The following is a 16,078-nucleotide window of genomic DNA, read 5'->3' as shown; positions in this document are numbered from 1 at the left end:
GGTGTTGGTTTAATGATCAGCAGGTCCCCACAAGGTTGTGGGTTCAATCCCTGGTATTGCCTAGGTAAGTTTTTTATTTCTCTTTTTTTTTAATTTAATTGTTTGTTTACTTTGTTACATTAAACTATACATCTATTTGTTAAGCAAAGAGACCTGTTTAAAAGATTGCTTTTTTTTGGTCTTTTTTTAAAGACTTGTTTGGCCTACTTTTAATATGAGTTACATGGTGTTGAAGTATGGAAAAGAAGCCATGTTGGTTTATTAGGCTTATTGACTGTTTGTGCTAGTAGAAAGGGATAGCTCAGTGGGTAAGATGTTGGTTTAATGATCAGCAGGTCCCCACGATGTTGTGTAAATGCCAGCATTTTATTGCTTTGATTGGATGGTCAGAGAGTGTGCTAGTCAGATGGTGCAACCTGCAGCTGTATCAATCTGCACAAGCTGAAGTATATTTAAGTATATTCAAGTGGATTTAATAGCTATTTTTCTATTCCACAATGGCTGACAAATGAGAAGAAAATGAATTATTCACAGATACACATTTTAAGAACATTTAAAAGACAGACCCTTCCAAACACATTATGAAGACAGGTTAGGCAAAACAGTTTAAAACAGTTGAGCTTTTTCATGAACCATTTATCCTTTTGGATTTTCTTTCCTAAAGTATTTGCACAAAAACACACAATTTGCATTAATTTCAAATCCCCAGGAAAACTGTAATGCACAGGAAAAATGCACAAAGAGGCCAGGGTCATTTTATAAGGTATATTAATGCTTCTATTAGAGATGATGTATGCGAGTGGTGCAGCTGTGGCTGCAGTGAAAGGAGACTTGTTGAAATGTGTTCATTAGGTTTCTTGCTTTAGTAATGGCAGTCATTCTCGCTGCATGAGATACATGTCTGTTATACTGCATTTCTGTATAATATTGATAGTTTTTATAGCTTTGTGTGGTTTTTATACCATCATAATGATGGCATTAAGAGGTGGATTGATTCAGGTAGGACACCACAGAAGGCCTAGGTGTGAAACACAGGACCTGCCACTGATATTATATACCTATCAAATATTTTTAATGGGACTGTTATGTACAGTTCTACCCCGTTTATCGCGGTGGTTATGTTTAAAAGAAAAAATGCGATTTATGGCCGCCACCCCAAAAATGCTATTTCATTCATACAGTACTGTACAGTATTAACGTTATTTAATTTTATAATTAATAATATTTTTATTAATAGATTTCAATATTTTAACATAAAACTCAATTAAAAACAATTCCCTATTAGTTTTTTTTGTCTATTGTGCTGTCTGCGAGAAACCGGGAAAATGTGGCAAATGCAATCCTGCGACAAACCGGGGTTGCCAGATTCGAACCACAGTAAATCAGGGGATTACTGTATAAGAAAAAACAAAATAACAAAAACTGTCATAGAAGTAGTCAACTCATCAATTCATCCTGCTTGGAGAACTGTTCAGTAGAGTGTCATTGAAGACAATTCAGACTGGGCTGTTTTTAACCCATTTGTTTTGCATTTGGTGTTATGTTGATTGGTTTTCAGCTTTCAGCAAGAACGTGTTTATCCTGTTAATGCCTTGCCATTGATAAATTTACTCAGTCAAACAAAAACATTTATTGATAATGAAATATTACAAATATATTCAAAAAAAATTTATTGGAATTGTAGTGTTATTTCTTATGGCATCTGCTTTCTCAGATTTTCATTCAAACCACTACTATGTGCACATTATGAATAATAATAATCATTGCTAATTAATGTTTCCAAACCATTGTCTTCCCACCCTGTCAACCCAGAACATTGAGATTTTAAAACCTTATAATCTAATCTTAATCTCTAAGATTACCTTCAACTAAATCCTGAATGTACAGAAAAGGCTTGGAGGGTCCATACTGACTAAAATGTGACATAAATTACACAGGTTAGGTAAAAATAAATGGGTTTGACTTTAGATGGCATATATTTTCTGGGAAGAGACTATTATAACATGTGTTATTACACTTCCAGTATATTTCCAGCACAAAGTGTAATAAATGTTTCAAAATGTTTAGTTTGCACAGATTATGTTGATTCAGAAGATGATCCACACACATTGGGTCATTCAATATACTGTATATCATTAAATATTTCTAATCATTCAGATGCATATAATATACACAGTATTTCTTTAAATAAAGGTAAGAATTATATTGATATGAAATTGAAAGAAGGTCAACAAACAAAAACAATTAGGGAAGTCATGACTACCACTGAAAATATATAATAATCAGCAATCTTTTTAACATTAAATCATGTTATTTTTTCTTTAGTCTTTATAACTGTAAGGTGTTTACCATTCATCCTAGGGTGTCACAAGGATCATATATGGACAATTCGTTTGAAAATTACTATAATCCATAGGATTTTTGGAAATAACCTGGCTTGGATTTAAAGATATAGGCTATTCTGAAGCTTCTACATGATCTATAATATAGTGGCCTTGTTCTGCAAATTGTATTTATATTGTTTATCATATTTATAATAATGAAAGTGTAGCTGTATTTTGGCAAGGTTTTGCATTCTGAAGCTCCCATTGCAGCATTCACTGCAGCATTGTCTCGAAGCATCTAATACCTACTTACTCGAGTTACCAATGCAACAAGAAACAGGTCAGCAGACAGTAAATCAGAGATTAAGTCTTGGTGTATTACCACATTAAAAGAAAAGCGCCCAGACAGTGTAAAGTGTATTGTATATAAATAACATCAGTCCTGCTTCCCCCACCCTGAGCTTATCCACACAGCACGTGCTGGTTCACCTGAAGCTGTCTGAGTCGGGAGTCTAACAGGGAACTAGGTCAGAAGAGGAAACAGGGCACCACTTAATGTCTTTGTGGAAACAAAGATGCTCGTTGGGTATTCTCCACTGACCTAAGCAGAGCCTTGCAAATAATAAATTCAACTGTCTAATGGGAAGCATCTTGGAAATTCACAAACTCATACTCAGTTGTTCAGGATGTGTTTGTCATGTATTGCAGAAAGACCCCAATGGCAATATGTTTGGAATTAATCTTTTTCTAGCAAAAAAAAATGCATTGGTCTACTAATATCACCTGTTTTTTTTCCACCCCACAGCCAAAGCAAATGCAAATAAAAGCTGACCAAGGGATCCTTAACGCACACCCCCCATCCCGCCTAACATGGTTTCTCCCAGCGCTGCACTAACCACCCCCATGCATAGTTCTAGGAGTGGTTCTGTCTTGGTTTGCATTAGTGGTGTGGGAGTAAGTCTGAAGTCAGTCTGGGACATCTGTGAGGAGAGGACCACAAGGCTGAATGTGCACCTGTATGCGTGTATGTGAAAGGACAGCTCTGGGACGCTTACTGACCTAAAGGCGCAGTGATGTTTTGTGCATTTTCTGGCCCAGGGTCAACCAGTACCTCACTTATGTATCACTATAGCAATGGGAAAGAGGTGAGTTGTGATATTGGACTGAAGATTCAATCTTTCTATTTTTTTTTGTTATGTATTGATGTATTTCGTATAAGAATTTGTTGTATTCCTATACCCTAGTCAGCAAGTTTGAGTACAAACTGTTTATATACTGTATATGTATGTGTGTGGGTATGTATATTTATGCACAGATTCTCACAGTTTGTGTCTGTGAGTTAATATGATTATTGTAAAAGTGTAAGTTCTGTCTTAGGAAATGTAAGAGTGGACCAGATAATGTGTTTGAAGGTCAATAATGCTTTTCACCTGCTTTGAATGAAAAACCTTGTTGTTGACAAGCAGCATTAATCTCAACTGTTGCTCCAAATATAAAGTCTTTGACATGCCATACTTGGTTAAATCAAGGTTCTTCTTGTTTGCTCGAATGGCATGGTTGCAAAAGTCACAAACCAAGTGTGTCTTTAAAGTGCAAGTGCAAAGAGTGAGGCATGAAGTGAAATGCCCTGGCTGGTATGTGCCTGAACTCTGGCAGATGTTTTCTTCAGTGCTCTCCACCCTATTACAACAGTGTATAGCCCCCTTCTTTGATCTGCACACATGGTAAGTGCCTCCAGACGGGCATGGATGACACAGAGCAATGGGAAAAATGAGTTGCATATGTGCAGGGCTGATTTGGGTTTGAACAAAAATTTCGGGCCAGCTAGTCAGTAAGCTTTGATGAAATGTTTTATTGATTCCAGGCTTTTTAGGCCACGAGACATCTTTTTTTGTGTTTTAAAATGCATTCCTGTGTAGTGCCACCTCGTTTTTTTTTTTGTTTTTTTTTTTGTTTTTTTTTTAAAGAAAATAAAGTTTTTCTGCAGTGCTGTTTTTACTGGCACTCACCTATGCTTGCTTAGCTTTATGGCTCTAAGGAGCTCACTGCTCAACTGCTTTGATCTTTGTCTCTCAAAGTGCTTTGATATCTGATGAGATTTTGAGTCCTGGATTCGAGCCTTGTCCTAAAACCTCTCCTATCCTGCTATGCTGCTACTCTTGTCATCATGCTTACGTCCTTACCTCTAGGGGGCAGAGAGGTCATGCCATGGGGTGTAAAGATTATAAACGGGTCAGCTATTCCAACTGGGGGCCACTGGATTGATCCTGCACCATATGCTGTGTACTGTGGGTTTGCGCCAAGCTTATCTGATTCTGCCAATCATCGCAGGCTTTTTCAAGAGACGAGCCAATCAAGAGCAGCTTTGTGCTTTCTTTGTCAGATACCTATAAGAATGGGAGCAGAAAACTCTTCAGTGACCCCGAGGGTGATTTTGACCATGAAAGGCCCAGGCAATGCACCACATAGGGGGGTGGGGGTGGGGGGGGTGGGGAATGGGACAAGAGAGGAGGGAAAGTGCAGTCAAAGCTTAAGGCAGGTGCAAAGCAAGAACAGATGAATTTTTGTGAGTGTATGGGTTTTTGGGGAAAAACAAATCCATGTAAAATATATTAAGGATCTAATATGTAATATACTCATTGCAATTAAAAATAATAAAGGCAACAACAGTAGTAAATATACTATAAATAATATGCATGCATAGAAAAAAACAAATAAAAAAAGATAAACTGTAAAAGTAGATGAATAGTACAACAATTAAATAAGTACTAAATTAATTAAACAATTGACAACTCAGTACATCACAGATCATGGTGAAAAATAAAAATAAAAATAACATGAATAATATATATATATATATATATATATATATATATATATATATATATATATATATATATATATATATATATATATATATAGTTCAATTAGGGGTGTAACGGTACACAAAATTCACACACAATTTCATTCGGTTCAGTACGTACCTCTGTTTTTATAAAAACAAAATTAAATAAATCGAATTATACAATACACTTTTTATTATATTAATTAAATTGAAAAATCTATGAAATTAGCACAAATTTAATAGTTAAAATACAATTAAATACATGGAAAAAAAGATATTAAATACTTTCCATATGTTACACCCCATTTGGGTCATACAGATATGTGTGTGTCTGTGTGCTTGTGTGTGTTTAACAATTAATATTTATTTTTTAAAGATCATCTACTTAACTGTGCTACTTATTTCGGCATACTTTAACAAATGTCTTCATTCCTTCCCCCTTCATTTATTCAATCCAATGATATGGGAATTGTCATGATTTTCTCCTTTTAAGAGAAGTTCTTAAAGCTGAATATAAAACGCTAAATAATCTATAATGCTAACATTAGCTGCTAGCTACTTCCTAGTATGGCTTCTTTAGCATTTCTATGCATGCGCAAAACAAATCTTATTTCCAGGACAGAGTAAGTAGCCACTGTGACACTGCGTTAACTTTAGTTTCTTCTTTATACCCCTGGCATTGTTTGTGCTTTACATTAGTTATAAAGAAGTGCACAGAAGGTGCAAGACGAAGACTAAACAAACGTGCGGTTTGCCACTTAATACGTTCCTGAGAGATCTTGGATTTGCACAATGTTCACGTGAAAAAGGTGTGCTTACAGTACAACGAACCGAAAGCCCTGTACCGTAAAATTTCGGTATGAACACGTAATATATAACGGGATATTTTATACACATATATATATATATATATATATATATATATATATATATATATATATATATATATATATATATATATATATAAAATTTGCCAACTATATGATTCTTTTTGCTCTTTTAAAGAATAGGGGCCAGTCCCAATCCTATCCATTTATTTTTCCAGTTGATATTATTGTTTCATTTCCTTCCCACTGATGCTTTCCATTTCAGTATTTTTTTTGTAATGTTCTTTTATCATCAGGTGTACTCGCCAAATGCAGAGGAACCGAAGACAGATTCTGCTTCATACTCATCTTTTAAACTTCCGAGCACAAGTTTCACAGGCCATTTCTTGGGTAAACATATCCTTGCTTGTTATATTACCCCACAATGATGACTAATAATTTTCAGACAGTCGTGTTGTTTACATCTGTGTGGGCAAGCTGAGGCTGCAATTGCTTTATTTTAATTCGAAAATGTTGTATGCGTGCTTGTGTGTGTGTGTGTGTGTGTGTGTGTGTGTGTGTGTGTGTGTGTGTGTGTGTGTGTGTGTATATACGTGCAGTGGAACACAGAGCTCGGCTGTTGGAAAGTGTTTTACTCTCAAGGATGCCTTGGGAGGCAGAATGAAATAAGATAGCCTCTATATTGTATACACCAAAGTTGTTATAAGAACACACACTCATACACCCACTTGCACAGGGTTTTGTTTTTGCAGCTGTTTTAAAGCATTTTTGGTTGATTCATATTTAAAAAAAATAATAATAATAAAATCTGACTTCAACAGCCAAACCAACATTGAACATTGGGGTGAATTGGATCCCTCGTATTAACTATGCTTTCTATTAAGCTTTCAACTTCTTTCCCACACTGTGAATTGGAGCCAAGCATAATATAACAGAGCTCACTACTTTCAATCTGAGCCAGGGAAAACCTACACTCCTGATATGATTGGCCTACAGCTTGACATGTGTTTTGGATGAATGACAATACTAATAATAACGTATTATATTATTTCTCTGCCTTCTGCTTGCATTTACCTGAGGACAAAAACCCTTTGCATTTGCTCGCCTCAATATATTTTGTCATTTTACTGTCAGATGGGACAAACAGCTCTGTAGACCCCTGGAGCTCAGCCAGTGGGATCAGTCCATCAGGTCATGGAGGCATGCTGGGATCCTCATCATCTAGCCAATCACTGTCTGGGAACAATGGCAACCTGCCAGCACATGACCGTCTGGTAAGATGTGACTTTAAAAATGCAATTGTGTAGAGCCCTTGAGGAAAGTATAGCTAGCTGGAAATGGTAGATTAACCTCAAACAAAAACCATCTTACAGATGCCATTCTGATGCAAAAAGGTCATTGAAAACTTTAGGTCATGTAGGGTGGCATCTGATCTGATCTAGTTCTCAAAAATACATTGGCAGATGTCAACACTAAGTGATAATTGTTAAGAGATCATTGGTGTTTTAATGCTAAAATCAAATTCATAAACTTATACAACAAATACAATTATTTTGCTTTCCTTAAGACCATTACACCAAATTCAGCACCACCTGATGTCAGCAAGTGTCTTCCGCCGATGTCCTCTTTTCACAGAGGAAGCAGCAGTGCTTCGTCTTTTGTTTCTTCACCCCATAATACGCATGCCGGTTTCGCAGATCGGCGCATGGGTGAGCCTCCATGCACATATAATTAAAATACAATAGATTTCATAATACAATTTACTGTTGTATTTCGATGCATGTTTGTGTCATTTCAGGTGGTCAGGGGAGCACTGCTGGGGGCTTACACACAGGAGAAACTCTCAGGAAAGCCCTGTCTTCTGTAAGGATTCATATTGTTTAGCTAAAATTATAGTATGAGTACATTTTCATCTGAAGAAAAGAATGCGGGTTGTGCATATTCCATTATCAGGCATTTCTTTCACTCTTCTCAGAGTCATGTAGAAATGAAAATCTTAGCTTAAATTTTATATTGTATTTGAATGATTATTTTTATTTTGGCACACATTCTTAGGTGTCATAATTTTCAGGATTTATGAAGCAATTTACTGGATGACTGTTTTTTTTTCTGCCAAGATGCTCCATGGCCTCATGGGAAAAGCTTTCTAAGCATGTTAAGTTTAAGCATTTATGATATTTAGCTAATGTGACTGCATATATGAGATCATAGAAAAAAATTATGTTTCAAATATTCCTAGCATTAAGAAAAAATATCAATCAAGCTCACATCAGAAACAAGGGCTTGTATTTCCAAAACACTCCATCCTGAGTATATCTACTGTATTTTTCGGACTATAAGCCGGTACTTTTTTCCCACGTTTTGAACCCCGCAGCTTAAACAACGAAGCGGCTAATTTATGATTTTTTCCTGGGTTTTTCTCGGTTTCACAAACTTCAAGCCAAAAAACTGAACCCCATAACATTAGACCAATTAAATTTCCGAACGGAAACGAAAAAACGCACCTCACCTGTGTTCTGAACTGCACTGCATCGAGAGAAAAAACTTCCATCGAGTGATTTTTAGTCACACGAGAGAAATAGTTGTGAAAGGAAGGAGGAAGACAGTGAACAATGACTTTCTTGGTAGGCTACTGTTTTGATACAAGCCGTTGTAACGCGTTGAGCCTGGGTCATGGGAGAGCTCGCTAACTCCAGTTGCAAAGAAATCATATAAGCACAGACAGGTTTCCAAAACTTGTGCTTTTATATTTTTCTTGGCAACAGCGTGAAGGGTTAGTCAAAGAAATTTAGAAATTAGCATCATAATGAGGACATAATCCTCGGTCTCCACACATGCAGTAATAGCGGAAAAATGCTGTGCCAGGCTATTCCCAAAATACTGCTATGCTCCTAAAGGAAGCGAAACATATTTCACCCGTTACACCGTGTGTAGCGTGTCTTTTGTTAAAGCCTGTGTAAAGTACATTAGTGTAGACACCTGAGGCTTATGGACAGGTGTGGCTTATTTATGTTCAAAATAAAAATATTTGTAAAATTCAGTGGGTGCGGCTTATATATAGGTGCGCTTTATAGTCTGGAAATTACGGTAGTTCAAAACAACATTTATGAATAAGCAAGAATGGAAATTGATTATGTAATAATTTAAAAGCCCTAAAGTGGTGGTGATTCTTAAGCTGTAAAGGTAATCTCCATAATATTTATGAGAATCTTACACATTCATACACATTCAACAACAAAAAAAGCGATACATTTGAGTTTACAAAGGTGCCTCCTTGCTTTAAACTCTTAATTTTCCCCTTTGCTGTGTCAGATTTATTCTCCTGATCACACCAATGGCAATTTTCCCTCCAGTTCATCCACTCCAGGGAGATCTTCACCTTTGGCTGCTTCTACTGTCTCAGCAGGTTTTTTGCTGGTTGTTTTACATTTTGTAAAACTTGTATACTGCTTGTATATAGAAAAAGGCAGTTCATTTAAGGGAGTGCAAATTGTATAGCATATACACACGATATGGACAAAAGATAATAGATCTGGACATCTGATCATCACACCCATATGTGTTTTGTCCTCAAACTTTTGCCACAAAAATGTATGCTATAAAATTATAATTTCCCTACAATGGAACTTAGAGGCCAAAATCTGTGCTAGTATCAAAATACCCCTGTGGTTAAAGAATGGGACATGAAAACATATTTTGCCAAGGCTGGAATATAAGAACTCGTATAAGAAAGTGTTTTGTACTGAGCCTTGACCACACCCCACTGAACACCTTTGGGATGAGCTGGAATTCTGACTTCCTGACAAGTCTTGCAACATGAGTGCCTGATATTACTAATGCTTTTGTAGCTAAATGAGCACAAATCCCCACAGCCAATCCAAAATCTATCAAAATTTCCAGAAGGTTATTATAACAGGAAAGTGGAAATGTTTATGACCATGGTTTTGAGGAACATTTGAACATATGGATGTAATAGTCAGTTGTTTACATGTCATGCACTGTAATAAAGTACATTGGTTGATCGAAACAGAGGATTTGGCACTAATTAATACATTTCATCTGATCTATTTCTTTCAGGAGCTAACCAATGGCCTCGATCAGGTGGGCAGACAATACTGCCATCCAATTATGAGAACTCTATGCAGACATTGGTAAAGTCAGCTACAACATTTCTAGTTAATCTAGAAATAGCTTTCTTAAAGTATTACAGTACAAATATAATGTATAAATGATGGAGTCATCATCCTATTTAACCATCAATCCAACTTTTGTGACGATCTTAAAATTCTAATGTAATAGAAAATTGGGTTAGTGTTTTGCGCTGATGGACATTTAAATTTTGTAAAGAAAGCTCCAATCTTTGTGTTAAGTCCAAATGTTTGTTTTTGATGTTTTAGGTGGAGGATAAACTGGACAGATTAGAAGATGTCATTCATGTTCTAAGGAACCATGCAGTGGGCGGGACAAATTTTAACCTGCTCAATGACATGCGTAATTTAATAGGACTCACGCAGCAAGGACAAATTACAATGAGATCAAACTGCCCCATCACCGGACTAGTGACAAACGGATTACCTACAGATGTAAGTCATTGTTTATAATTAATATAGTTAATTATATAGTTAAAAAGGACACAGGTAATAAGTTACAGGTGGTGACAATGGGTAATTAGTGCAGGGTGAAGGAGCACACTGGTGACATCTGGTGGGAATTAAAAGAAAGACAAAGCATGAAAAAAGAGAAGAGATAGAAAAAAGACAGTACCCTGAAATCCCGATACAGGCATTTAAAACAGCTATTAATAACATATATCAGTAGGTGTTAAAAACTCACAAAAGTATCACAAGTGCTCTTTATTGATTTACTGATCATTTTAAAACTACTTTTTTACTATTACTAGTGTAAGTAAAGTTATGCCATATAAATGTAATATAATGTAAGGACAATACTTAAAAAAATAAAAATAAAAATCACAATATAATACAACACAATAATTTATTAGATAATAGTGGCTAAATTATATTATTGTTTAACAATAAGTTTAGTGTTTACAGTGTCAGGCTAAGTTACACACTAACGCAACATTGAGACTCAAGGAAAAATCTTTAGGGTATTTTTCTAGGATGTTCATTAGTGCAGAAGAAATGCAGAAAGAATAAGAGCACCAGGAGGAATCAGGCCGGTCCAGAAGTTGCCACAGCAGTGGAAATCCATCTAACAAAAAAAATCTTTCTGTTGATTTTCTGCCAGGTGTCTGCAGCAGACCCAGGTGAGGCTGCTCATTTGGGCACACACTCTTCTACTTCGTCCTCCTCTTCTGATCTGACTTATCAGGAAGACTACTTTAGAGGTTCCCCCAAAACAAGTATTGCTTTCTTGACCCTTTTTCTGATTCTTATTTCTACATTTATAAACTCAGTATTCACATAAAACACATTTTAATGCAGAAACGCAGCATTTAAACACATTTTTAATGCAGCAATATGGATGTTTCTGTTTTTTCTTGGTAAGCTGCAATTGTCCTCACAATGTGATCGTTTCTTTCAGCTCTGGCGGCAGGTCTTCTCTCCAGTGTGTCATCAGGTACTCTGGAGGTTAAGACAGAGCCGTCCGATGTGGAAGATTTTAGACTGCACCGGACACACTCCAGGAATCCGTCTCAACCTCATCATTCTAGTCGTCTGTCTCACTCTTCCTCCAGTGGTCTGCACTCTGATGAAGAGAGTGACATCAGAGAGCCTGAAACGCCCAGCAATGATTCTGCTACCAGAACCAGGTTACCTTCTACCATAACAGAATTCTAATACAATTTGATAAAGCATATAACGTTCTATATATTAAAGAAATCTCTCAAAATACCACTATTGGTCACTAAAGGGAAACTGGGAACTACAGTAGGGAAATACATCTAAGGTGCCGGTTGTTGCATTCTCATCTCACATCTTCAGGTTCCTAGGTTGGTCCTGGAGCTCAGTGTAATGTTCTGTGTGGCTTTGTGGGTTTCTTCTGGGTTCTCTGGTTTCCTCCGCCCTCCCGAAAACATGCCAGGAGATGTATTGGTTACAGTAAATTGCATCACACCCAGTGTTCACACCCAGCATTTCTGGGATGGGTTCCAGATTCACCCTGGAGATAAATGACTGTATGGATAAATGAATAAATGAATAAATAATGAACTCAAAGAAAGTGTAAGGTGTTGAGATGCACTGACAAAAAACAGAGGGCATGACACAGGTCAAACATAGAGAAGAGCCATCTTAAGTCTCAGAGATGATGTGAGAGAAAGAACAAATCAGCAAGGCTTCACAGTAAACATCAGGAAGCATGCGTTTTATAGAGCTAGTGATCAGGAAGTTTAAGAGCATGTCTAGAATTCAGGGAGGTCCTCTGGGGGTGTGGAAGTGAAACATCCCTGATAGAAGTGACAGAATGTAGCACATTAAGGACTGATTTGTTATGGGATGAAGGTTAGTTTGTTAGTGAGTTAACATTTCTTTATATAATAGCAGTTTATATAATGATGCTCTTTCACACCTCTGCAGTCCAGTTGTGGTCTGTGTTTGGTGTTTGGTCTATCAGGAGCAAAGAGTCTAGTAACTGTAAATTAATAAGCAGTGATGGACAGTAACGAAGTAAGTGTAATTCGTTACTGTACTTAATTAGCTTTTTTGCATATCTGTTCTTTAATGAAGTATTTCTATTTGGGGAGACTTTTACTTTAAGTTCACTACATTTTTACTCAAAACGTTGTGATCAGTCGTTCCTTTTTATTTATGTGTCGATAAAAACATAACCAGTAAAAAATGCAGCAAACCAACCATCAGGGTAGAGCTCACACTCTGTTTTGAACTAGTTTTAAATGCTGCTTGGTATATACTTAAAACGAACATACAGTTTAGTGTCAGTTCAAGCATGCAGAACATTTTGAGAGCAATAAATGATAAAAAAAAAAAATACTCCTGACTTTAACTTGCCACAACATCTGCAGCCTTATTTTCGTGATTTCTTTTAAGTACTGTAATTCCCGGACTAATAAGCGCACCCAAATATAAGCCGCACTCACCGAATTTGACAAAGATTTTTATTTTGAACATAAATAAGCTGCACCTGTCTATAAGCCTGTCTTTACTGAAACTAATAAACTTTACACGGGCTTTAATGAAAGACAGTGTCTGTTACACGGTGTAATGGGCGAAATATGTTGTGGCTCCTTTAAGAGCAGAGCGGCATTTTGGAAATAGCCTTCCGCCACATTTTTTATTACTGCATGTGTGCAAGACCAAGGAATATGTCCTTATTATTTTCTGATGCTCAGTTCTAAGTTTCTTTGACTAACCCGTAACGCTGTTGCCAAGAAAAATAAAAAAGCACGAGTTTTGGAAACCTGTCTGTGCTTATATGATTTCTGTTGCAACTGGAGTTAGCAAGCTCTCCCTTCACCCAGACTCAACGCATTACAATGGCTATCTAAACAGTAGCCTACCAAGAAAGTAATTTTTCACTGTCTTCCTACTTCCTTTCACAACTATTTATCTTGGGAGTTTATCTTTTGGCATCGTCATGCGTTTTTCTTCCGATGCTGTGCAGCTCAGAACACAGGTGAGGTGCGTTTTTTCGTTTCCGTTCGGAAATTTCATTGGTCTAATGTTATGGGGTTCAGTTTTTTGGCTTGAAGTTTGTGAAACCGGAAAAAAACCCAGGAAAAATCCATAAATAAGCCGCTTCGTTGTTTAAGCCGCGGGGTTCAAAACATGGGAAAAAAGTAGCGGATTATAGTCCGAAAAATACGGTAGTTGAAAAAAAGATTTCAGGCTTATGATAATTTAAATAGATATGAATCAGTGTTTAATTCATTATTATAATTCTATTAATAGATTTCAAAATAATAAACTTAGTTGATAAAGCAATAGTCTTTGATAAAAATTTTTTTAAATAGGAACATTATAGCCATAATAAATCATAGTATTTTGGTTACTTAAGTACATTTGAAGGCAAATGCTTTCGTACCTTTACTCAAGTGAAAGTTTAAAGGGAGCACTTTACACAGCGTATCGTTACTTTTACTGAAGTACATGGTTTGTGTACTTCATCCACCACTCTTTATATAAGAAAAGAATCCGAATCGGATGTCAATGACTGCCTTTTTAAACAAGACAATTAAACTTTTCTGTTTTACACAACAGTGGAATTCTGGTGTGTGTGTGTGTGTGTGTGTGTGTGTGTGTGTGTGTGTGTGTGTGTATACAGTAGCATATTCGAGGATGAAGAGTTGTCCCCAGGGCAGAAGGCTGAGAGGGAAAGGGGGAGAAGGTTGGCAAATAATGCTCGCGAGCGCCTGCGTGTGAGGGACATCAACGAGGCGTTCAAAGAGCTGGGCCGCATGTGCCAGCTGCATCTGAAAAGCGATAAGCCGCAGACCAAACTTCTCATCCTGCATCAGGCTGTTGCAGTCATTCTTAGTCTAGAGCAACAGGTTCGAGGTAAGGATCCTTCTTTATGCTATGCATATAAAATTTTTTTTTAAATGAAACAAAAATAATATTATTATTAGAATCAGAATACTTTATTAATCCCACAGGGACATTGTTTGGGTTCCAGTTGCTCTCAAAAAAATTAAGTAAAAAATTAATTACAAAATAAGATATACAAGTTATATATTAAGTAGGGGTCGACCGATAGTGGATTTTACTGATGCAGATATCTAGGTTAGATCGTACATGCTGATTAATCAACAGATAGTTTCAAAAATGGATAATGAATTAAAAAAAAACCAAACAAACAAACATTAAACTACATGTTAAATACTTTTTTACAGAAATAAAAAGTAAAAAACAGTACTGAATCATAAAAATGTGCTAAATGAAAAACATATGAATATATTTATTAGTACATACATATAATTATGTACATTTTTTTTTATCATAAATATAATATAGAGCTCTCTGTGCACTGTGCGCTCTCCGTGCACTGTGCGCTCTCCGTGCAATGCGTTGTTTCACGTGTAAAAACGAACAGCTCGTGGCGTCAGTGATTCGCCTCTAGAGGCCGCTGATGCGTCAACAACCGGTGCCAAATAATCGGCAAAACTGTTTAATCGGCCGACCTCTAATATTAAGTAAAGATGCAGCACAATCAATGACTTTCCAAACTTATTAAAACATAGTGTAATAAATGTGTAGCAGCAAAAACAAACGGCAGAAAAAGTAAAACTACAGCGATACAGTTATTTAAGTTATTGCACATTTTCGCACTGAAATTATTGCACATAAAATGCCCAAGAAATTATATTATAATTTTAAGATTTAGAATTCATTTAAATGTCTTCCTTAGACACTGTACAACCAAGTCACCAGATATTATTTCAGATTATTTAGTCTGAAGAGCAGATTTTGGGTTTATAAAGACCGATACCGAAAAAATTAATGTTTCAATTGACTTGTTCTGACAGCCCTAGTGCAGTAGGAAAATCTGTGCAATGCATTTTTCTCAGAGCGAAACCTGAACCCGAAGACTGCTTGCTTGAGGAGGAGAGAGGAGGAGAAAGTATCAGCCATGACACTGAATCCTCAGTCCATGCATACTGTCATTCATGCAACACAAGCTGATCAAGTCACAGGCCATCTCTGACAAGCTCTTTGTATGTGTGTGTATTGTATATGTGTGTGAGAGAGGTTGTGGGAAGGAGTGGTGGAGAATGAATGAGATTGGTTCAATTCTTTAAATAATAATTTTCTAATAGCCAGAAAAACTGTGTATTTTAACAAAATGTCGACTCTCCTCTATAGCACTTTTAAAGCAGATAGCTTTATGATTGCCCTTAGACAATGCCCTATCTGAACAAGAAAATGAAAAGAAAAAAAAAAAAAAAACGTTTTACTGTTTATATGTACACAGATACCCGACCAACCCGTTTTCTCTTATGCATATCGCTTCCTGGAGATCCATTTCCATCGCTTATGTTAGCATTCTCCTCCAAACAGTATATAATTCATTTTATATTATTCCTGTCGCATTATCCTACTCAAAGCTAACATCGTTAACGTGGACTTCAATGCAGTAGTTAAGTTTTCTGTAGTTTTACT

The 16,078-nt window shown here is 36.4% G+C and overlaps 1 protein-coding gene across 9 annotated transcripts in view; it reads left to right on the top strand.

The window, feature by feature from the left end:
- Positions 1-3,272: 3,272 nt before the first annotated feature.
- The window catches only part of LOC310728639 (transcription factor 12-like), a 12,937-nt gene continuing 131 nt past the window's right edge, over positions 3,273-16,078 (top strand). The window contains exons 1-12 of one of the 9 annotated variants that reach the window (XM_083546381.1): positions 3,273-3,469; positions 6,293-6,386; positions 7,131-7,270; positions 7,564-7,705; positions 7,795-7,859; positions 9,309-9,402; positions 10,074-10,147; positions 10,394-10,579; positions 11,247-11,346; positions 11,544-11,772; positions 14,247-14,476; positions 15,487-16,078. The exon at positions 15,487-16,078 is cut by the window's right edge and continues 131 nt beyond it. In XM_083546381.1, the coding sequence (XP_083402507.1) occupies positions 3,398-3,469; positions 6,293-6,386; positions 7,131-7,270; positions 7,564-7,705; positions 7,795-7,859; positions 9,309-9,402; positions 10,074-10,147; positions 10,394-10,579; positions 11,247-11,346; positions 11,544-11,772; positions 14,247-14,476; positions 15,487-15,623 (1,563 nt within the window). In that variant the 5' untranslated portion in view covers positions 3,273-3,397 and the 3' untranslated portion in view covers positions 15,624-16,078. Of the gene's footprint in view, positions 3,470-6,292; positions 6,387-7,130; positions 7,271-7,563; positions 7,706-7,794; positions 7,860-9,308; positions 9,403-10,073; positions 10,148-10,393; positions 10,580-11,246; positions 11,362-11,543; positions 11,773-14,243; positions 14,477-15,486 lie in introns of all 9 variants that reach the window. The other 8 variants (XM_083546378.1, XM_083546384.1, XM_083546382.1 and 5 more) reach the window with 8 other exon arrangements.

Source organism: Silurus aristotelis (assembly GCF_946808225.1).
Source record: "Silurus aristotelis genome assembly, chromosome: 7".
NCBI classification, from domain to species: domain Eukaryota; kingdom Metazoa; phylum Chordata; class Actinopteri; order Siluriformes; family Siluridae; genus Silurus; species Silurus aristotelis.
This window is presented reverse-complemented; position numbering and strand designations above follow the sequence as displayed.